General features: G+C 42.2%; 1 protein-coding gene across 1 annotated transcript; it reads right to left on the bottom strand.

The window, feature by feature from the left end:
- Positions 1-287: 287 nt before the first annotated feature.
- LOC309879332 (protein mono-ADP-ribosyltransferase PARP14-like) lies at positions 288-22,242 on the bottom strand (the record flags this gene model as incomplete). The annotated part of the gene is made up of 17 exons (XM_082762919.1): positions 288-1,520; positions 3,167-3,341; positions 4,201-4,346; positions 4,889-5,497; positions 5,586-5,792; positions 7,033-7,200; positions 8,393-8,455; positions 9,154-9,303; positions 10,245-10,308; positions 10,791-11,012; positions 11,272-11,508; positions 12,530-14,829; positions 15,320-15,556; positions 16,096-16,326; positions 19,785-19,818; positions 19,910-20,049; positions 22,056-22,242. The coding sequence occupies 17 exons, from the start codon at positions 22,240-22,242 to the stop codon at positions 1,231-1,233; spliced, it is 5,460 nt and encodes a 1,819-aa protein (XP_082619045.1). The 3' UTR covers positions 288-1,230.
- Positions 22,243-23,531: the final 1,289 nt, after the last annotated feature.

Here is a 23,531-nt window from a genome sequence, read left to right as displayed (position 1 = left end):
CAATCGGAGAGCGCCGAGCGGCCGGGAGGGCGGGGCGGAGGCGGGAGGCGGGGTGTGATTGGGCGGCGGCGGCCGCCTCAGGGCTGTGGTGGAGGGGTTGGGACGGGGGGGGCAGTGCTCGGGTCTGTCACGCAAATTCCCGAAAATTTCTCTTTTAAGCTTCTTAAGCTTCTTACTAAGTATAGCACCGCTATATATATACCATCAACATATTCCAAAGTAACGCAGCACTTCTACCCGAAGCGCGTTCCCTCATGTAAAGCACGACCCGCCACATCAGCTATTTGTATCTACCTTTATTAAAACCGCGTATGCAAGGGGGGTGGTTGGCAGCTGTAAGGTTAGAGCTGGAAAAGTGCAGGTTGCGAAGAGTTCAGGTGTGCAAAGATCCCTACTTACTTGCTTTACAAAGCTTTAAAAATTTCCCTACAGTTTGGGCAGGGTAACTAAGTAGTACGTCCCTACAGGTGAAAGTGCAGAGTTCTACAGTGGGGTTAATGGTGCAATACTGTCCCAAAGAAATTACAGTCTCTCTTTACTACCTCGAAGATTCCAGGAGCAATGACTTTGTACGTGGTTGTACGTAATGCAGAGAATACGTAATGTCCATAATGCCGCTAAGAAACAGGTATGAATTCAGGAAGTTCTATCTAGGGAATCACAAAGTATGCCATGACAAGATAAGGCAGCAGTGAAACAATGAGTGCAAATTCAGAGTTCCACCTTGGATTTTTGTTTTCATGACTTTTAGCACCCACGGTCAGTGCATCCCCAAGAATGACTGAAAATTCTGCTGGAGGACAAGGTTATTCCCACTGACACCAAGAGTTTTCAATAAATCTTCACAGGCAGCCACTTGGTGCTTTCTGGTGAATAGCAGAAGTGAGGGTCTGTGTAGATGCATCACCTACTTCAGGCCATCGGTGAGGCAGAGCAGCTGCCTTTCCCACCAGTTCCCATCTGCCTTGCCTCGGAAGAAGTTCAGGCTGGTGTCACAGCTCTTGCCTACATCTCTGCAGAACTGAATTTCAAACGTGAGTACTGAAATAGTGCATTCTAAAATATTTGCTTGCCCTGGCCTCATTGCACTGATCATTTGAAGACTTACTTAAACACATGGATAGATTAACAAACATTTCAAAAAAACTAAGTGTAGAGAACAATCAAGAATGGCCCTGTTACTTTCTACACATAAAAGGCACCACAATATTCCAGACTATTAAGAATATTCTATCTCCTGAAAGTAATAAGGTATTCTGGATATGCCTGAATGTCATTAAATATGACAAACATCTTTGGTGAATTGATGTTATCAACCACGCTGTCATAGAGGTTGGTAGGATCTGCTGAACTTTTTGGTGGTGGAATGATTAGTCCTCCACTCCCAACACAATATTCTCCAGTGAGGACACGAGCCTGGTACATGTATTTTCTGCCATTCGTATCTGGTCTTGAATAAGTATCCTGAGCAGAGTAACTTGCATCAACAGCAAAGTAGGTTCCATTCCCAATGCTTGCAGCTGTTTGAAAAGACATTTTCAAACACAGTTAGTATTCTTATTCCTATAAGAATAATAAGAAATATTCCTATTTCTCCCCTATTTTTTTTTTTTTTTTACTCTGTAGAAGTTATACATTGGCTACAGTTTACCAACACAGGTCTAGTAATAATCCTTTTTATCAGAATCAAACATGAAGCCCCTTAGATATCAGGTAAATATCAACAGAGCTATCAATAACCAGGTTTTCACTGCCCTTTCCTAAGGGTAGAAGAGTTCTTCTGTCTGTTTAGCCTAGTACAAGCTAACCAAATCACAATTCTTCAGAGTCTTTTCAATTTAAAGTGACTACATAATTGTAATTACGGTTTTCTAGTTACACTTCACAGCAGGAAGTGAGAGGAATCATGTTGCTTTGTCTGATCTGGATTTCATTTTTCCTGACATTGATAGAAAGCTGTTTAAGCCAGGTAGGTCCGTCCTATCTGGGTGCTCTAATCTTTGGTAATTTTAGATGGCTACCCAGTCTGACAGAAGAAGGAAAGCATGCCTTTCCTATTGCAGGTCATGGCTGAGATGGAGAGGTAAATGTCAATACTTGCAGGCAGAGGGAGGACATGAATCTAGGTCTCACATCCTGAGTTAATCTAAGTTCCTGGCACTAAAAAGCAGGAAAACAAAACTGTGTTTCCTCTGGTTGTGTTTTGAAAAGAAATGGTGGCAGCTATTTCTGTCATTCATTGTGTGCATGTCAGGCTTCATTTTCTCAAGAAAATTTCAGCGTAAAGGATCCAGACAGAGAATAGCTACTTTTTAACACTTCAGCCTGGTCTGAGTCCATCAGATCTGAGTTAAGCTGTCCAGGTCTCTCAAGATCAAGTCAGCCCTAGGTATCTCTTAGGCTGAAAGTCTAGTCTTATGGCTTTCTAACTAGTTTCTCCTAATGTCTTAAGGCAGAAAGCATTACAAACAAAAAGTAAGGACTTTGGAAGTAAGGTTGCAGAACCTTTAAGAGCAACTGGCACCTTGTAGGCCAAGTTCCACTTCCTTGGGTCCCATCCTTCATCTTTGAATGCCACCAGATTAGAAACATTACATGACTGTACTAGAGGAACTGGACAAGACAATCTTTAAACTGATGCAGACAGTCTTTCAGCTAAAGGTTTAATAGCTGCCCCGAGCAACTATTAAAGGGGACTAATTAATTCATTAATTTCAATTGATTTAATTTGCATAGAAAAGGTAGGGGAATATGATCTTCCGACTGCTTGTGCTGTCATCTTTGGAAGCAACAGAAGTATCTGCACCTCTACTTTGCTAGCTGGATTTGTCTAAGATGAAAGGAGATACCAGCAGCTAGTTGGTATCTTATCCAAGGATGCAAGACAACAGTCCCCATTCCTCTCTGCAGGTAGATAATACAAAAGATTTCTCAAAAGCTGCCTAGGGTTGATTTCAGCATGGGAAAGTCTTCTCTGATACCCTGTAAACAGTGAAATTCACAAACAAGGGGTTAATTGAACAGGTTATTTCCTCTGTCCATGCAGACTGTGCTCTGGTGTTTATTTTGCTCTCCAACTTTATTTAGTTTTCATGTCATGCTGACAGCACTATAACTAGCACTGCATACAAATTTAGGAAATTAACTGCTTTGGATAATGACTCACCATTCAATCCAGCAAAACCACGATTAAATCCATTGTAGTTGATTGTGCTCAATGAGGATACAGCTGTCCCATGGAACAGCAACTTCTCATTATCTTCCTTTTTGTTCTTCAAACACAGAGATTTTTTTTTGATTTGGTAGCTCTGCCAGAGGAAGGGATTTTGTATTCTTTCAATCTGCAAAGTTCCAAAAAAAAAAAAAAAAAAAAAAAAAAAGAGCTATATTTTTGCTAGTAGGGATCAATATTTATCATGACAGCAAAACAGTAAAAGCAAACCAAACTGAAAGTACAACAGTAATTTTCACTACACCCCCTTAGTGCCATTTGGGTTAGGGGACTGAATATATGAGCCTGGAAAGAAGAAAGGGAAGTAGCTTACAGAAGGGCTTTGAGCTTGGTAATTTTTGGCATACATTTGTTATGTATGGTAGATGTGCACTGGTATTTTTAGAATAGGATGCTTTACCTCCACGAGAGGAAACAGGGCTTTGATGTGAGATGCATCCTATACATCCTAGTCATCTGTACTGATGAAAAACACTTCAGTTTAAACCAGCACCCTAGCTTGAAAGGCTCTGTCTGGGACCGACAGAGAAGAAGTCTATTCCTCCAGCAGTAAAATAGTGAAAAACTTTATGACCAGCCTGCAAGGACAGTGCTGCAGAGAGCTAACTGGGCAGCAGGCTCTCCCATTAGGAAGAAGACCTGAAGAATGACCTCTCTGCAGCCCCAAATGTTTCCCAGATCTCCCACAGGACAGATTCCCACCCTACAGATTGACAGGCATATGTTCTGCATTTGGTGATTAAATCTTGTCAACTTCTGGCAATGACATGAACTGCAGAAGAGGAGGCAGAAATGGCTGTGCAACTCTTAGGAAATTTCATTTGATTTATATCCACACTGTACAGTGTCGAGGAGACTGACATGGAAGGTGGTTTAGGTTGCAGACACTTTACAAACAGACATTTAGAAAGCATATAGATGTTTTTAGCCCCAAAGTTCACTTTTTTTTTTCCCCCAAAGGATTTCACCTTCTCTATGACAAGGTTGTGACAGGTTCTCTGAAACCTGGTCTGAACATCCACATATTCCTGACACGATGGCTTGAGGGTAACGAGTTTGACCCGTTCATCTTTCATATCTTCCCACTTTGAAGGGAGCTCTATTGCCTGCGCATCTGCAAAACAGGACTTGAATTATTATCAGAAATACGTAGCTTGGTTTAGTAGGTGTCTTACAAACTCGATTGCTTGCAAGGAGCTGAGAGGGCAGTACATTATGCAATACTTCATTCCAAAAATGTTTTCTCTCTTCAGTATATCATTGGTACCATTAAGATTATATTTTTCTAGTCTAATTATCCCTATACCAATACATAACTAGAACAAGTTTGAGAACCATAAAAGAATTACACTAATTCTTCACGCTCTACCTCCTTTGTCAAACTTTAGCATGAAAACTATGCTCACCAGTCACATACATGTGGATAATTTTTGTATTTAAAATAAAAGTTCTGATTTGGATCATACGTACCCCTACGAATTACGAAAATAGAACTGCTGGCTATGGCATGCCCAGCAAAATAAATAAATAATAACTGAATAAATAAATAAATAGGGAGTAGCCTACTTCTTTGGAATACCTACATTTGTAATTATCAGAATTATCATTCAATAATCTCTATTAAAGGTTTTCCTGATCAACAAAGCTGTAAGTTACCTTCATTCTTTGGCACACGTTGAATGTTTATAGTATTTCCTTGGTCATCACTAGCCTGTAGAGTATTCAGATCCACCACATAGTTCTTCTTGATAATTTTGACAGTAAGATGTGTTTTTTTAGCTATTTTGGCATCCTCCAGCTGCATATTTGTCAGTTTATCAAAAGCAACATATTTATCATTGTTTCTTTGATACCTCCATTCTACTAGATTATAAACAAGTTCTGACTTGGACTGTTCTTCTTGAGTATCCTTTATCTTTTTGATCATTTTCTGAATTTCCACAGAAACAGCAAAGACATCCCTGCTAAGACCAGAAATTTTAATGCAAGGGGGAGAACAATTCTTCTCAAGCTGAATGGTAACATGTTTTCTTCTCTGGAGATCTGTCAAAGCCTCAACTTGTTGATCAGTAAAACTTTCGATTAGCTCATCTGAAATACAGTTTTCAAATTGCTCCTTTAAAATTAATTTTATTATCCAAGACTCAGTTGCATTCACATCTTCTTGGCTTTCTCCACAAATTTGAAATGTAACGATGTCAACTTTATTCTCCAAAACCAAGGGCTTTTTCTTCTCAACAGATGTTTTTCTGCCCCAGAAAAATGCTGCAAAGAAATATATGTTAATTATTAGTTTCATTTAAAATATCTTTAGTTTTGTGAGCCCAGGCACATGGAAAACCCACCTACTTACATTTTAACAAAGAGATCAGTGATTCTGGCGTGGATGAACTTGAATCTTCTCTTTTCTTCATGCTTTCATAAAAGTCCTTGAGCATATTTGTCTGGAAGATGACTATTTTAATTTCTTTCAAGTGCTGTACTGTTCTTTTGGTTGCAAATTCCACTATAGCATCCAACATCTCATCAGCTACCTTGGCTGGACTCTGTCCTGCCTGACCTAAACAAAAATAAAAGACACATGTCAGACAGTGAGCGATATTTAAATCAAGGCAGCACTCAGAAAACAGATCACATCCCCAGCTCACACAGATCGGTGTCACTGCTCTCCCACCATGCTTTCTGACTAAAGCCCAGTGCCTGACCTCAGCATTACATCTAAGTCTGGGAGCTCCAAGAGCTGACACCCATCGCACACTTGGGAAGACATTCTTGGACTCTCCCTCAGTTTACTCTGAAGCTTCAATGAGCACTTCAGCCCTAGTATCCCCTAGATTTCTAAGCCCCACCTTCATCTCCTTCATCACTGTCTCTGTCTGCATCTTTAAACTGGGTACCAAAGCCAAGCCATATTAAATTCAGTGGAGGATTTTGGCACAAGCCTGCAGCCTATTTCAATGTAGAAATGGGAACATAAAGCTTGAAACTTTCCCTCTCACTCCCATACACCAAACCTGAAATGCAACCTAAAGCTTACCCTGAAACATTGCTGGGATCCTTGCAAATTTCAGCCACAACATTCCTTGGAGATCCGCTGTGGCACCAGCACACAAATGATGTTGGAAGGCCAGGGGACCTGCTGTAACCATTACTGTGGAGTCCAAACACTGACCCACAGACCAAACTCCTACCCTACACTAGAACACTGAGCAAAGAACAAGTCAAAATTTCTTTTTCCAGTCAAGAGAAACTTTGGGCTGAGAAAGACACCCTACTTTCTTCAAGGCCTGCTTCCTAAACTAACCACAAGCATGAGGCCAATAAGCTAGCCTGCCTTTAGCCCTCTGGTGGAGTAGGTAGGCTGAAAGAGAGCCTGCAGGTATTCTGCACCCAACTCACTGTTTCTGTAGTCGGACAGGGAGGGTTCTGGTCTCAGAACTCCATCTCTCTTCATATACAACCACCAGCCCCAGACCTTCTGTGGGGCTGAAATCCCAAATCTCTATGGGAAGTTTGAGGAAGGTAGCCAGCTGAGGCACACAGTCTCTTTGGGGGGCAGAATGTCTTTTCTGAAGCAGTATCTTTTCTTTGCGTGTTCATTTTTTTAAAAAAGCAGCAGTTTTTAAATGTGCTGGTGAAGTTTGAACTGACCACAATGAACTTTCACAAAATAACAGTTTACACAGTTGTAAAAGTCTTGTAAAAGCCTACATAACACCTCTATCAGAGGTGTTAATTTCATCCCATTTCTGAAATATCCCCCAACACAGCCCTGATCAGTTTCTCAAGAAAATACAAACCTGTTCCGATTGCTGGGAAGGCAACAGATGTGTACATCCTTAGCTCACACTCATTAAGCACTTTGGAGACCTGATTCTTCACGTTGTTATTGTGAATCAAGTGGATGATTTTACTGCACGACAGTTTGCCAGAATTTGTAGTAATAAAACCATTTTGAACCTGCCCAGCTGGATGAGAGAAGATAAAGAAGGAGACACAACATTTTCAAAGGCTATTTTCTGATAAGACAACTGTTTATGCTGATGCTAGTGTACAGTGCAGTAATAAATACTAGGAGTGGAAAAAGTAGAAAGAAATCCACTGCGTGCTTTATTATCCTGGTTTTAGTTGCTTCAAGTTTTCTCTGTAAATACTCTGTTTTCAGATTTTCTTCAGACAGTAATTCAAGTGATTGTGTGTTTTCTGTTTGACTGCAATATCCTGGGTTCTTTCTTACAAAGTAGTTTTCTATTAAGTATGACTTAACAATTCACGTTCAATTTAAATACAGCTTACTTTTATTTAAAAGCATACCAATGGAAATGTGCACAGTTCATTTATAGGTGGAACTTTTTCTTGTGTCACTTATTCCTTGAAAGCTCAAACTGTTATTCCGCAGAAGAGCTGAATGTTTAAAATACTGTCATGAAAATAATGACCAACTGATTTAAGAGTCATGGTATGGAATCTTTAAAAGACTTTTGTGTTTTTGAGAGCGATAAATTTGGTTATGAAAACCTACAAATGGCATCTTATTATGAGGATGAATGGACCCATGAACACCGAGTTACGTACCACTTCACTGGTCACAAAGGCAATGACTGACTGTAAGATGCTCTGCATGTACTGAGATCAGACTGACGAACAGGGAGAGTCTGCAGAGTCAAAAGTGGGGAAAAATATCCAAGAAACTCCATCCTGAAAGTTATCTTCTGGACTCGCAACAGGAACATTTTGTTTTTGCAAGCAGAACACAGTTTTGCGATCATTATTTCAATTAAAAGTAACTGTGTATTTATGAATATAAAACCAGATTTGCTATTAACTCTTAAAGAGCAAGTCCTGCACCTGCTTGTCAAGGGGGCTTTTTCTGTTCTTAAGTGAGGAACATGCCCAAGTAATTTAAGAGGACAAAAACTTACATTGTGTTCTTTTCCAAGCATTTATTAGCATCAGAAAACTGTATTGAACTTCTGTTTAGTTGTGAAAACAGAAATTCTCAAAGTATGTGTAAGGGCAACAGGACTTTTGACAATTCCTAGAAATGCAAACTTATCTTTGTAAGACAAAATAATTATGTTATCAGTATAGAATTATAACAACAACATTAAGTCTTTGGAGAGAATATACAAATTTAATTTAAAAACGCATTTAACATACCACACTGAGCACATTCTTCTTTCACCTGGGAACCAGCAGCATCCATAACCGCTTTGAAAACCCCTTAAATTATACCAAAAAAAAAAAAAACATACACATTAATTAACTGAGCTAATTCTACTCAAAACTCTAGCCAAATTCTGTATTCTATGAACCCCCCCAAATTCTCACAGTTCAAGATCTACCAAAGTATAAAAGCTTGTCAGTTCCTCTGAATTCCCTCTATGACACACTGTACTGAATGCAAAGAGAACACTGCCTTCATTATTAATAAGAAATCATTAAAAATGACTCGTTTCATTGTTCTACCAGACAACAGTATGCCCTTCACCAAACCCTCCAATTGCTTTGAATTGTATCATTTGGTGTCCTTCATTCTCACAATTCACAATGTCACCAAAGAATCTTCTGCTTTTTACAAGTGGATTTACTAAAGCAGAGCTTTGGCTTATAATGAAACATATTAGAACAAGAGCATTTTTACAGAATTATATCTGATCTCAATAATCTCTTTTTTAACCATTTTTAGTTTTAACTAGAAAAATCTCCACATACCTCTTCTGTGTAGTTTGGAATTTACATGGAATATTCAGAATATGCTAAAACATTTTACTATCTATTTCCTGACAAATCACCACTTTCTATTTCACATCTGAAAAATACTTCAGAAATGTTTCATATATGGACAATTATTTCCCTTTCCCCCTCCTAAAAGCTACCACAAATTTAACCACTAAATAAATACATATTCAGTGCAATACCTGATGTGGCATCAAATGTCGGATTTGATATATTTACAATAACCTCTGTGTCCTCCTTTGTAATATCTCCACTATTTACTTGGAGCATAATGGGACCAATCTGCATTTCATAAACTCCCAATTCTTCAGTTGAAACAGACTTAATGAAACCTGCAAGGAAAAGAAGAAAATCTTAAAACATTTCAATTCTAGTTTGGGGTGTTATTCTCATTCATTTATGGAAACTTTAACTTATCCTTTTGAGGAGTTTACTGCCTACTTCTCTTTATTCCATTTCTGAAAGCAGGAAGGTGCAGTATGCTTCCCATTTAAATACTGTGATAGCAAAACCAGTTTGATTCCTGTAAGTTCATGCAATATCAATTCAGAAAGGACTGTTGGGGTTATCTGATCAGACCAGCTCTGTAAGAGACTTTCCTGCATGAACTCCTAAATGACACAGAGCATCCAACTTAAGCATTACCAGCAGTGGAGATCCTACCACACCACTTTTCTACATTATTTCATCTTTACCCTTACAGAAAGAATACCATTCCTTATTTCTAGTCTGAACTTATCCAATTCATATTTTATCTGCACACTCTTAACATTATCTCTCTGATATTCCCAGTAAGCGAGAAAAAAAAGAGTTATATATTCTTAAGAATAATTGTCTGGTGTTGATGCAGTTCACTCCTATGATTTTGCTACTGTGTCATGCTACTGTCAATTAATGAACAGAAAGGAAATTATCCATTCTGTATTATCCCTATACAGGAGAAAAAAGGTACAGAAATACATGTTATTTATGGCTTACTTAGCAATGTGATGCCAAGTTCTCATACCCTTTGAGTTGGAGTATTATTGGTTCTTCTACCAGGATATCCTCTTCCATGTAAAAAGACTGGTCTCACTAAGGGATAAGCGTGCCCTCAACAAAATAAATTCCTCTTCAATATTTTAACAATTAGAATTTAAGAATGATGGTCCATTAGGAGGAAAAAAACACTCTACTTCTGATGACATTTTGTCTGTTTCCTAGTAAGAATAAAAACACTTTGCAGTATTTACATTCTCCCCTGTGTCCCACCTTCTGTCCCTACAAAACTTACTTGGCTGTGGTGCTGCATTACTGCAGTTCTCAGTTGCCCTATGTTCTAGTTCTCTGGTAAAAGCCTAGGAAGAGAAAAAAAGGTACTAAAGATAGTATTTCAGGGTTTATATACCAAATATTTCTAAAATTAAAATTAACAGTCACGTATCTCTTGTTGCATTTTACAGTAGTAAACACTACTCTTATTATTAATTGTTAGGTATCATTAGCAATAGTGGAAGCCTCAGTGTGGACAGCGTGAAAACAGATACGGTCTTTGCATTGCCAGAACTGGCAATTGCTCCGTGAAGAGATTAGTGAGCATCTTCAGGTGTTTACAGCGCCAACAGTGAGGCAAATTTTATCTGCAGCTTGTGCTTGCTGAGAGTTTACAGTTCAGAGATGCAGAATGAGACACTGGAGTGCCATCCCCTTTTCATTGGCCCAGAGTAGTAAGAAAGTGCTAAGTTATTACCTTAAGAAAGCAATATATAACTAAAATACATTGTTAAGGTTGGACTAGAACAGTGTGTAACACAGATGGCTTTGCCCTGAGAAGACCTACCTGAATGTTATCCGTATCATCTGGGTGCAAGACAAAATGAACTTCCTGCAGTGTCTTCAGAGTGTGACTGCTACTGAACTTGAATACCTCATTAAACATTAACTTAGAAACAATCGTTTTAGGAAATCCAAATCCTCCAGTTCCAATAGCTGGGAAAGCAACTGAATTCAGTCCAAGTTCTTCAGTTTTCCTCAAGCAGTAATTGATTATGTCTTCTAGGATCTGTAAAACACAGCAAAGACCAATTTTTTTTTATTTTTTAGGAAAAAAAACAAACTTGTTTCATGTGTTATTAGATCTTTAGAGACTATGCTGGTGTAAGAAAATGTTTTTAGTCCATTAGGGCATCTTTAGGTTCACTGAAAAGGAAGTAAATGGAGTCAGTTTGCCTAAAATAACTTTTAAATACTGAAACTTCAGGATGGGGTGCCAAGTGAATCTGTTTTCTGAATCAAATATTGTAAAAATAATTAAACTGTACCTTCAGAGACTTTCCTTTTCCTCTGTCCCACCCAGGAAGTACAGCATGAAGCACAAACTTGCAAGCCAGAGCATATCCACTGGTGCAGAGCACATTCACTTGCCCAGATGTATGTCCTTGTATTTTCTTGTCAAACTCTGCATGGAGTTTTGGTCCAGCCTTTTCCAGCAAGGCTTTGCAAAGAGGCCCTACACCAAACTGCAAATCTGTGCCAACGCTGTTGACGATAACATCCGTCTGCAACAAAATCACAACAAAAATATCTATAACCAGGAGAGATCAGGTCGTCCATTGCCAGTAAATGCCAAGCCAAACGCTGAGCAGAGGTTAGGCTGTGACTCACCTCATCTCGAGCAGATGCCTGTGTCAGGGAAGGTGAAACAAACCCAACCCCTGCACTCTGCCTTATCCCCTCTCCCCAGAGCCAAGTCTTTCTGACATTTCCTTGTTGATGAACTGCGGCTGCACTGCTCCTTCTGCAGCATCTCCACAAGATGTACGTATCGTATAAAGCACATGTAACATATAAACTTTAATGCATCTTTCCTTCCTTTCACTGAAGTGGGATTGTATAGTCCTGGTCAGAAAAGCAGCATCTCACACACATAAAAAAGGTGAAAGAAGGTTGCTGTGCCTTCGTGAAGTAAAATAGACAGATCTCCAAAGTCTGTTGTTTGCTTTGCAGTTCCACTGGAGGTGTTTTATTTACAAGTTATTTAAAATTTATGTCACATTGAGATTTTTTTTTACATCTAGTATTGCTCTTCTGTTGGAACAGGCTTTTACAGACACCAAAATGACAGGGGAAGCAACCAATATTGGAAAGAAAAAAAAAGTCTAGACTTTGGCAAACAAGCTAAGCATGGACTCTTCTATGGGACTGCTTTTCTGATTTCCCTTAATATCTAGCCTAGCTAGCTACAGGTCACATAAATACTCCAAGAAAGTATTATAGTATTTCCCTTTTAGGAAAAAATCAATCATCTGTTTTACATGTTGATCCTATATCTGGAGAACAAATAAAACCTGGCTAGGAACTTAACATTCTGAAATTCATGGCTGCCCTCTAGAAATGGCTTCGGAGTCTGAAACCTGTCAATTCTGCAATCTCGATTCCTCATTTGGCAGGCATGTGGTCTCTGTTTCTCTACATAGCAATTATTGTGTAAAACAATATAGCCTAATGTACTTCCTCTTCTACTAACATTTCAAGAAAATCTTCACATGAAGTTAGAGAAGTGGAAAATTAAAGACCTACCGTGGCGTCCTTAATGTTTTTCTTCTCCACTCTAATGAGCAGTCCTTCGTTTGTTGTGACCACCTGCTCATTGTCTCTAGCCTCCTGAAGAGCCTCTTTTCCCTTCTCCTTCTGGCCTTCCGGCAGTCTAGGACTTGTAGACTGTGTTGGCAGCACGAACAAGGAGGATGACTTAGTTGTAAATACTTTTTTTACAATCATACTCAGAACCTGTACCTTATCCTCTGTGATATCCACAAGATGAATCTCCTTCAAGCTGCTTTTCCCCCTGGCTTCTTCCAAGGTTTCCTTGATGGATGACACAATTGAATTTGCAGACATCTGCAGCGGGAAGCCAAGGATCCCTCCACTTACAGAAGGGAAAGCTATAGAACGATGATTATACGTTTCAGCTAGTTCTAGGCTCTTTTTGACCGCTTCTTTCAACAAATGCGTGCACTTTCCTGCTTCGTCCGTCCTCCACCTGCACACAACAGCATGAATGATGTTTTTGCAGGGGAGTTTGCCAGCACCTGTGATAACCGCACACCCAGGCTGCAATCCCTCATTCTTCCTCACCAGCTCGTCATACTCCATTTGCAGCTCTGGACCAGCCGCTTGTAGCAGCGCCTCAGCAAGGCCACTGATGTGTTTCAAGTCTTCGTTTGATGCATTCACCACAACATCAACTGGGTAATTGCACAAGTTACCTTTATACACTGCTACTTCAACTCCATCTGGCAGGGTTTGCTTGTAGTGGAGCTTTCTCTCCTCTTTATCATCATCAACTTTTTCACTCTCTTGTTGATGTTCTTTTTCTTTCAGAGTAATCAAACAGTTAAATTTCTGCTTTGCCTCTAAAATGAATGAATCTTCCCTCTCAGTAAAGAACTCTTTGGCTCCTGGTTTATCAATTGGCACATCCTTCCAGTAGAGGGATGAGAGAATTTTTTCAAATAGGGTGGCTGCTTTTGGCACTTCTCCTTTTGGTCCACTCAGGGAAATACACAGTGTCGCGCTGTGAAAGTGCACTGTCACACCTTTTTTTCCCAGTTCTTGATAAACACCAGATTTTTCCTTCTCTACAAACTGCAGTACAGCCAGTGACTTAGTTGGGATTACTTTTTCCACGTGTGTGTTTCTATCTATAAAATCATAAAGATTCTGATAGACTTTTTCTACGGTCTCAGAAAAGCCAATAATAATCACTTTATTTTCTTTTCCAACAGGTTCATCAATGACTAGAGTTTCCTGGGAAGAATTGTACTTCTTACGCAAGAAGGCAAGAAGACGACTCCACTCCTTCTTTTTCATGACTGCATGGTCTTCCATGTCAATGCTTTTATATGCTAAGCCTGTCTTTATTTGCTTTTCTGCTTCTAAAAGATCTTTAGGAGAATCCCCATATAGCACCACAGCATCATCTTCAAGCTCATAAAAAGCATTAATATTTTTCACAGTAAATAATGTCTCTGACATTGCTTTATTATTTTCACGCTGTAGATACAAGAAGACATAGCGGTCGATGTTAATTGATGTGCATGGCATATTCAACACCCTTTCCAGTAAGTCAGCTTTGATTTTATATACTTCTGCAGGTAATCCACACAACTGAACAGTTTTTTTTGTGTCATCATAGAAGATCTTTAAGTGCGGATATTCTTTGTGAATATTCTTTTCCAGCCCAGCATTGCGCAAAAGTGCGTATTTCCCTGGGATCACCGACACAGAAATTTCTATACTTCGTTTTTTCCTTTCACTTTCCTTCATTGCTTTTTCCATGCTTTTTCTCACTTCTTTCTCTGCACTGTCCACTGCTGCTCTGGTGCCTGCTATCACCACCATCTCATCAGAAATATCAGTTTTGATCAAAACGCTGCCTTCCACCAATTTGTGTTTCAATTCTTTCCAGTCCACTGAATTTACTTTACACTTTATAGCTGTGTAATGTGACATGATACGTGAGAATTCAGTGGTAGCATCTTGCTTCCATGTCTTAATCAACTTAACCATTAGCTTCTTCTGCTCAGACATAGATGATGATGGACACAACATAATTTCCGGGTTCACGCAATCTGTCTGGGGCCAGTTTATACAACAATGGCAAATTGCCATTTCCTGGTTTATGTCTTGTATCAGTCTATCTTGCCGTTGTAAAAATTGCCAGACATAGGGATCTAGTGGTACCACAACAGGGTCTGGCATCTTGATAACTGGTCTTTCTTCTCCATACAGAGCTGTTCCCAGGGAGTGGTAATATGGATGCACAGAAATTGGCGTCTGTTCAAGTAAATGCTGCTTTTCCAAAACAGTCTTGAGATCTAAAAGTTAAATAAAATAACTCATGGGTTCTTTGCATTAGAAGAAGCTGTTTTTATGTCTTTCTAATTTCCCAACCACTCTCTAAGTGTGGCTCCAAGTAATGTAGTAAATATGCTTATGCCTTTATTTTCCTGTATAGCTGTGCCTGGCTTTCATTTTCTAAGGAAATCCCAGAACAGAGCAGGGCAACTCAAGTTATTACTACGAAACGTACCTTACGTTCAGTCAAAAATAAAACTCATTGTCCCAGTACTTCTTTTTTTTTCCCCAGTTGGAACAGACAAAGAAAAGGAATTATAAGGTTGACAGGGAATTAAAACCACATTACCACAAGCCAATTACATATTAACTTAATGTACAAAATATTCATATACAAATACAGAATGTCAGAAGAAAAGCAATCACCTGGCATTTAGTTAATGCTAAAGGAATTTACTAAATCAGGAGTCAGCTTTCTCAGCTTAGTTAAGAGACAGAGACAGCCATTACCTTTGTGATCACAGAAAGTAATGATAGCTGCGTTCTCCTCGGGGAGGAGCTGGATGTCTGACACAGGCCCACCTCCGCTTCGTGCACTCTCGAAATAAACTGTGATATAGTCCGTGGAAATGTTATCTGGTATGTTTTCAGCCTTGATGCTGCAGGTCACTTCAAGACGCCTGGCAGTCATGTTTAATTTTTTGAATCTTTTGTTCTGCTCACATTTGTTGACGAATTCTTGAGTATCTGTAGACAGAAAAAGCAGTATTAACTGAACGTGTTTTCCTGAACCATTATCAGTCCCAGCTATCACTTTCTGGCATGGGAATGAGCTGAGTCTACTTCTCCTGGTATGTGAAACAGAACTGCCTTTGGTGCCAAATAACTCTGTGTTGCAATAAAAAAGGGGAAATGGACAAAGTCACATTACTTTCTGCTATCAATTACTGCTATGTCTCTGGTCCACTCTTACTCATCTCTCCCTATACAAAGCACTTCTCACTGTTTCATTGTCCACTGGAACTGAGACAAGGACTGAAAAGTAAGACAAAAACAGTGAAACTTCCAGTTTCAGTTTATGAAATTGTCGTAGTCTTTTCTTTGTAACATTTGGAGCACAGACATTTTCATGGAGCTGTATATAAAACTTCCATCTTCCTTGAGAGACTACAGCCCACATTTGTTTTTGAAACTGTTTGAATCTCTAACAGGATAGGAATTAGGCTCTTAAATCTACTACCCATACTCATACATGGAAATAATTAACAGAATTCACAGTGACTTACCAATATTTTTTAGAAAAGTAGCTACAGCAACATTTAATTCAGGTATCATTTCCACAATGAACTCATCATCTACAGCTAAGCCGCTGATGTTCTCCAACAGCATATTTATGTATTTTGCAGTGCATCCTTGCACATTTTCAAGCACCACTGAAGACGACATCTCTGCAGACTTTTCTGCAGTAAGGTCCCTGTCTGGAAGAGAACTCTCCGTCTTCTGCAAGACTTCTACATCTTTTTTAACAGAAAGAGAAATAAGCCATATTACATATCAGTTCACACTTCCAGGAATAAATATATGTTACTTTCTCTCCTTCCCATGAAGAGATATTGTCTAACCAAACATATACTGCAGGGCACCCTGGGACATTTTGGGATCTAAAATAGCCTAGAGGTGATGTTCTCTCTAGCCCCAGTCATAACTGGAGGTCAAGGTTGCTGCTGAAAGGGATCTGAGTGAACAGATTTTAACAGGGATACACGAACACCAGAATGGATATGGAGAATACACAGAAGCTGTAAATGAAACATAACCAGACTAACCCAGGCCACGATTTTATATGGGTCAGGTAATAGCAGTTCAGCTTAGAAGAAGGTTGCATCAAATGAATGCGTACACCAGACAAGCAAACAGAGTCCTCAGCATCTGCTGACATCTAGCTGTGGAGTGCTTGTGAGCAGCCTTTGCTTTTTCCATCTGCTCCCAAAGGGAAAAAAAAAAAGTCTACGCTGCAGCTGCTCACAGGAGTACTCAGGAAAACCCTGGAGAGTCACCACAGTAGGTGGGTGATCACAGAGAAGAAAACCACACTGCACATAAAAAAGGGACCACTGTGGGGAAGAGGGGACACTGCTAGTACGGGCAAATTCCACCAACCGTAGCAGGGGTACCCAGTCATCGTGGTGGTAACTGAAATACCAACGGAGACACTGCACCATCTGAGGGGCTGCAGGCAGCCTCCTTAGTGGAGCAAAAAGATCCACGAGTAAATGAGTCCACTGACACAAGCACTGCTGCGTGCCCCCAGGATGGACGCAAGTCTAAAATCTAATGCAGTAATTTGCCACAGCCCCTCAAGCATTGGTGAGGGCTGTAAGAGACCCTGCAGGTTCTGCATCGCCCTCTTGGCCCAGGTGCAGATGTAACAAGCCCCAACACAGCTCAGTGAGTGTGCATGCACTACAGGCAGCTCTGTGTGACTGGATGCAAAGCCTCCCGGTGAGCACCATGCCCCGCTGTCAGCACAGCACAACAGCACTGAAGGACCTGTGGGCACAGCATTTAGCAGGGACGTACAGCTGCTCATCACAGCACACCCAAACATCCTTTTCCTGCAGGTCCTCCGAAGTATTCCCCGCCCCAGCCTGCACAGTCAAAGGATCACCAGCCATCACGCGACACACAGAAATTAAAAAAAAAAAAAGCATCAGCTGGTGCAGCCACAACAAAATTTTGCAGAGAAGAAATGATAGGGGGGGGCAGATTCGCCTCAGCAGCTCTTTCTGGGGCTGCTTGATGTTACGGGGCGTGCACCCCACCGTTCTGTTTGCCAGGGCTATCCGCAACAGCAAACAGGAACTGAGGGAGAAAAGGTGCCCCACGAGCCTACAGGGGGCAGAGGGGCTCTTCAGGTTGCTGACACACTCCCGATTCCAGCAGTCGGTCCTAAAGAACCGAAGATGGCTCAGCAGGACCCACCAGAAGATGCTTCCACCCAGCAAGAACCCCTGGGGCCACCACCCATGCAAATGGAGGCAGCTTTCCTCTCACCGTCCCGACAAACAAAAGCTGCTTTGCTTATGCTCAAAAGCATCCAAAAAACATCCTAAACCCCGGGACAGTGCCTGACAGATGGCTCCAGGGGCTGACCAGAGCCCCACACCACCACTGCCACAGGCCCCCCCAGGCCCCCAGCGCCCCCACCCCTCAGAGCAACCCCTACAGCTTCTCCCTTGCCTCACCCAGCACAAGTCCCGGCCCTGCAGAGTCTTCTGCCCCTACACCCGCTGTGGGGGCAGACATCTTCGCCCTGCGGTCCCCTCGGGGGTCCTTGGTGCTGGCAGTGGGAGCAGGCCGCAGGCAAGAGGGAGAAATCCAGGGTGATGGGGCTGGAGCTGGCGGACGCGCCAAGAGGCTGCGCCCTGCTGGCTGGGCGGTTTTATTCATGACCCTGACGTACAGCAACAAGTGATATCACAGCCATAACATTTACAGAAGATAGTCTCCTTCAAAGGCTTACCAGCATAACCCTGACAAGAGGAAAACAAAAGGCACAGCTGCAGAAGCCACAGCTCTGTGCACGTTACTGTGATTTGGTCACTGACAGGAATCAACCATGCCACCGGGCCCGGTGTGAGGAAGTGCGAAAAAAGTCGAAAACGAAAACTAGGCTGATGCAACCAAAGAATTAAATGCAGCATCTGGAGTGTTTTTGTAACACTCATACCGACTTTAAAGGTCCTTTATGTTATATAACTTAAAAAAAAAAATAGCAGATGTCAACTTTGACATTGAAAAGAGAAGAAACATACAAAGCAGCTTTGAACAGGAAGCAAAATGTACGAGCATAAGCTCTGAAAAACTTTCTGATGAACTCGTCTTTCTTGGTGGCCAAGCATTTACTTTTCACCAGTGCAGGTGTATTTTGATGTGCAGTACTGTTTTCTAGAAGCACAACTGCTTCTAGAGCAATAAAACTTGCTAGAATATTGCTGAAAGAGGATCTAGCCAAGCTCACTGAGGTACTGGTGAGATGCTCCATTTTACAAAGCCTCCTAACTGCAGGGAGTGCAAAGACATCAGGTCTGGGATTAAGACCTTCCATATAGGTGCTTATATGTATGTCTCATTTTAGAGAAGTTATGCAGGATATGAGGACTAAATCCCTCTCTAAAGATGCTCCTCTGGTGAAAATGGCTAAGCCTGGCAAGGTGAACTCCATCCTTGGTGAACATGCCTGGCTAGTTATGCTTCCTTGTATCACATGAGCCAGGTTGCCAAACTCAGAAATAAATATCAGCACAATTCCTGCCCCAGTTCTGGCTGGGATAGAGTTAATTTTCTTCCCAGTAGCTGGTATGGTGTTGTATTTTGGATTTAGGATGAGAATAATGTTGATAACACATCGATGTTTTAGTTGTTACTGTGCAGTGCTTACACTGAGTCAAGGGCTTTTTTGCTTCTCAGCGAGGAGGCTCGGGGCGTGTGAGAAGCTGGGGCGGACACAGCCAGGAGAGCTGACCAAAATGCACCAAAGGGACATTCCATACTACATGATGTTGTGCTCAGCAATAAAACTAAGGGAGTTGGGCAGGGGGGCTAGCATTGCTCAAGGACTAGCTGGGCATTGGTCAGCTGGTGGTGAACGATAATGTTGTTTAACACTTGCTTTTTTCTTTCTATTCCTCTTTTCTTTGTTCCCTTTCTTATTAAACTGTATCTCAACCCACAAGTCCTCACTTTTACGTTTCTGATTCTCCTCCCCATGCCACTGGGGAGGAGTGACTTGAGTGCTGTGTGGTGCTCAGCTGCCTGCGAGGTTAAACCACAACACACAGGGCCTGGGCCAGGTTGCCAAACTCAGAGAGAACATTTCAGCACAACTCCCCACAGAACGGTAGATCTTTGTAAAGAAAAGCATTGTTTTTGTTTTACAAAGAATCATCACACAAAGTGATGGATAACATTTTACCTTTTCTTTGAAGGTTGCTCATGGCATCTGGAGTCTAAAATAAAATTAAAGCAAATTATGAATGACTGATTTGGCACTCACATCATTGTTTCAAAACTCTAGTTAGGATAACAATTTGTATTCACCTGTTTGTGAACTATTTTTTCTTCAAATGCTTCCTCTTTGGTAGCTACTGCTGTTTCAAGCTCCGTGACAATCAACTTCAATTTTCCTTGTGTTCCCAAATCCAGCTCATGAGTCTGTCTCTCAAGAACACGTTGCTTCACTGAGGAAAATCAAATAAAACAGTAACAATGTGAATAAAAATACAATTTTACACTTTAAATAATGTGGCACACTGCTGCATGTTTATGTTTTATATTTCATATTTCTAAAATATATCTGTAATCATATGTTAACTTCTATTAATAGTTTTTTTTTATTCCAACTACAATTCAGGGAATATTACTGTGCATCAAATTTAATAAACGTGTATCTATGGATCTATATAGAAGATTCATAGAACCACAGAATCATTGCAGTTGGAAAAGACCCTCAAGATCATCAAGTCCAACCATCACCTAGTGCTACCAAGTCTATCACTAAACTGTGGTCCAAAGCACCACGTGTCTCTTAAATACCTCTGGGAATGGTGATTCCACCACTTCCCAGCTTGTGCCAATGCCTAACCACTCTGTGACGAAATTCTTCCTGACATCCAACCTAAACTTTGCCTGAGGCAACTTGAGGCCATTTCCTGGCATCCTGTCGCTTGTCACCTGAAAAGAGTCTGAAACCCACTTTGCTACAACCTCCTTTCCAGTAGTTATGGAGAGCAATGTGGTCTCCCCTCAGCCTCCTTTTCTCCAGAAACAACAACCCCCTGCCACTCCACATACATCATTTGCCAGTCCCTTCACCAGCTTCCTTGCTCTTCTCTGAATGTGTTTCAGCAACTTCATATCTTTCTTGTAGCAAGGGGCCCAAAACTAACGCAGTACTCAAGGTGCAGTCCCACCAGGGCCGAGTACAGAGGGACTATCCCTTCCCAGGTCCTGCTGGCCATGCTGTTTCTGATGCAGGCCCGCATGGCATCGGCCTTGTAGGCCACCTGGCACACGGCTGGCCCACGTCCTGCCTGCGGCCGAGCAGCTCCCCCAGGTCCTTTTCTGCTGGGCAGCTTCCCAGCCACTCTTTCCTGAACCTGTGTCGCTGCATGGGGTGATGAGCCCCAAGTGCAGCACCCAGCCCCCAGCCTTGTTGAAGGCCGTGCAGCTGGACGTGGCCCATCAGTCCAGCCTATGCAGGTGCCTCTGCAGAGCCTCCCTCCCCTCAAGCAGGTCAACGCTCCTGCCCAGCTTGGTGTCATCTGCAACCTTACCGAGGGGGCACTCGATCCCTTCATACAGATTATTGATAAAAACGTTATGCAAAAACAGCCCCAATACCAAGCCCTACGGAACACCACCAACGAATTTAACTTCATCCACAACAACTCTTTGGGCCTGGCCATCCAGCCACTTTTTTACCAGCAAACACTACATCCATCCAAGCCATGAGTGGCTGGTTTCTCCAGGAGAAGGCTGTGGGAGACCATACCAAATGCTAAGTCCAAGACCATGACACCCCCAGCCTTTCTGTCATCCACTAAGCGGGTCACCTTATCATAGCAGGAGACCAGGGTGGTCAGGCAGGACCTGCCTTTTGTAAAGCTGTGCTGACTGTGTCTGATCGCCTGGTTGTCCTGTATGTGCCATGTGATAGCATTCAAGGTGATCTGATCCACGACTTTCCCTGGCATCAAGGTCCAACTGACAGACCTGTAATTCCTTGGATTTATTAATTTGCAGGCTACTAAGCATTAACCAAGAAACCACCTAGAGGATAGTACTAAGCACTAAATTTAGACGTACGGATTTATGTAAATCCATATATTGTATAGTCTATATTACATGTTATAGGGTCCATATTATGCATTATACAATATATATCTCTGTAGTACATATGAGATGGTGAATCATGGAGTGGCTCAGGTGGGCAGGGACCTTAAAGCCCCCTTAGACCCCAGCAGCCCAGGCTGCCCAAACATCATTCTGCCAGGCCTCAGGCACCCCCAGGGACGGGGCACTCCCAGCCTCTCTGGGCAGTGCCCCACAACTTACAGTACAACCTACAGCACAACTCAGAGCATGCACGTACCTAAAAACCCTGCAGAAAGCCACCGCTCCTGAGCTACCCCTCACCTCCCGGTCCCCTCGCTCGCCCCCGGGCCCCCTCAGAGCAAACCCTCACCGTCGGGGTGAGCGAAGCAGACGAGGAGGTGGCCGGGCCCCCCGTGCAGCTCGCACTCGCCGCCGCCCGAGCGCTTGTGGCTCTGGAAGTAGAGGAGCAGCTTCTTGCGCAGGGCAGCTGGCGGCTCGCCCGCGCCCCAGTCACCACGCACCAGCAGTGGGAAGGTGGCCGCCGGCAGTCCCGCCATGGCCACCCCACGGCCCCGGCCCCCTGCCTTTCCTGCCTTTCGCTTTCGTTTCTCCCCAGGGCGGGCCCCAAACATTTCCCGGCACGCAGCGGAGCCGCCGCTGTTGTCCATCCGGGCGAGGCCTGAGGTGGGCAGCGGCTGGGCAGGGACCACCATGGAGCTCAGCCCCTCAGCGACCCTGCGCCTTCACCCACAGCGTGCCTCAGGCATGGTCAGAATCACAAAACTTGGGTTTCTCCACCATAAACAAGTTGCTCCAGGGCTGCTAACCCTGGCACCTGTCACGCTGCTGAGACAGCGACCGCCTGCATTTCTAAGAGATCTTCCTTTAAGTCTCTTGGCTTTGAAAGGGAAACTTCAGGCATTTGGGTCCCTGGCACTTTGCCCTTGGTGACTGCTCAAGGGGAGCTCCTGAGCCTGCACCTGTACAACCCCCCACAGCCTCCCCCTGAGAAAGGGGCATGCTGCTCCTCGCTGCTACGCTTGCAAGGCTTTTCCTTCACCCGGACTTGTTTTTCTTCACTAATGCCATAACCTCCCTCGCATCGCTACAGCTGGAGTTATCTTCTTCAAGGTCCCACACTTGGGCCTTGAAAAGGAGTGTTTTCCAGTTAAGAGCTGCTGAGTCACTGCACATCCAGTAATGGGCAAAGTTTTTCCAGTCTTCTGAAGTGCAGGAAGTGTCCCCACTTCTGCAAGTATAAAAAGTGCAAGTTTGAAAGACTGAAGAAAAATTGCAACGTGAAAAGAGTTTATATCATGGCCAAGACAGGCTGCAAGTGCTGGTGTTGTAAGCCGCACTCACTTGAGGGTTTTTTTCAGCACTGTTTAGTTAACTGCATTACTCTCTTTAACCAGAGATAAATACATATCCTTTCAACCTGCAAAACAGTATTAATTCTTAATAAAATCTTAATAAGCCCTTAATAACACTGGAGGAAAGCTAGTCACTTTCAGAACCCCAGGTGAAGCTTCATTTTTGAATGACTGCTGGGGGCATATGAAAAATATATTAGCAAAAACTTTCAACTAGTAGCAACCTATTAAAAAGAAGTAATTGATAATTGTCTCCTAATCATCCAAACGAATAACAAGACAAACCTGATAAATTCAGCAGAGCCAAGAACTGCTAAAAAGTTGGAGGTGCTGCAGCACTCTGCTTTCTCAGTTGACCTCATGACACCTGATGCTGTTCAAAGTATTTATTTTATTGTCAATATGCTACAGAAATTATATTGCTCTGATTCTCCCCCCACTCCCAATGAAACTCTGAACTTTGGCTTGGTTAA

Source organism: Aythya marila (genome assembly GCF_965140915.1).
Source record: "Aythya marila genome assembly, chromosome: 6".
Taxonomy (NCBI): Eukaryota; Metazoa; Chordata; class Aves; order Anseriformes; family Anatidae; genus Aythya; species Aythya marila.
The sequence above is the reverse complement of the archived record's forward strand: the minus strand, read 5'-3'. Positions and strand labels throughout refer to the sequence as shown.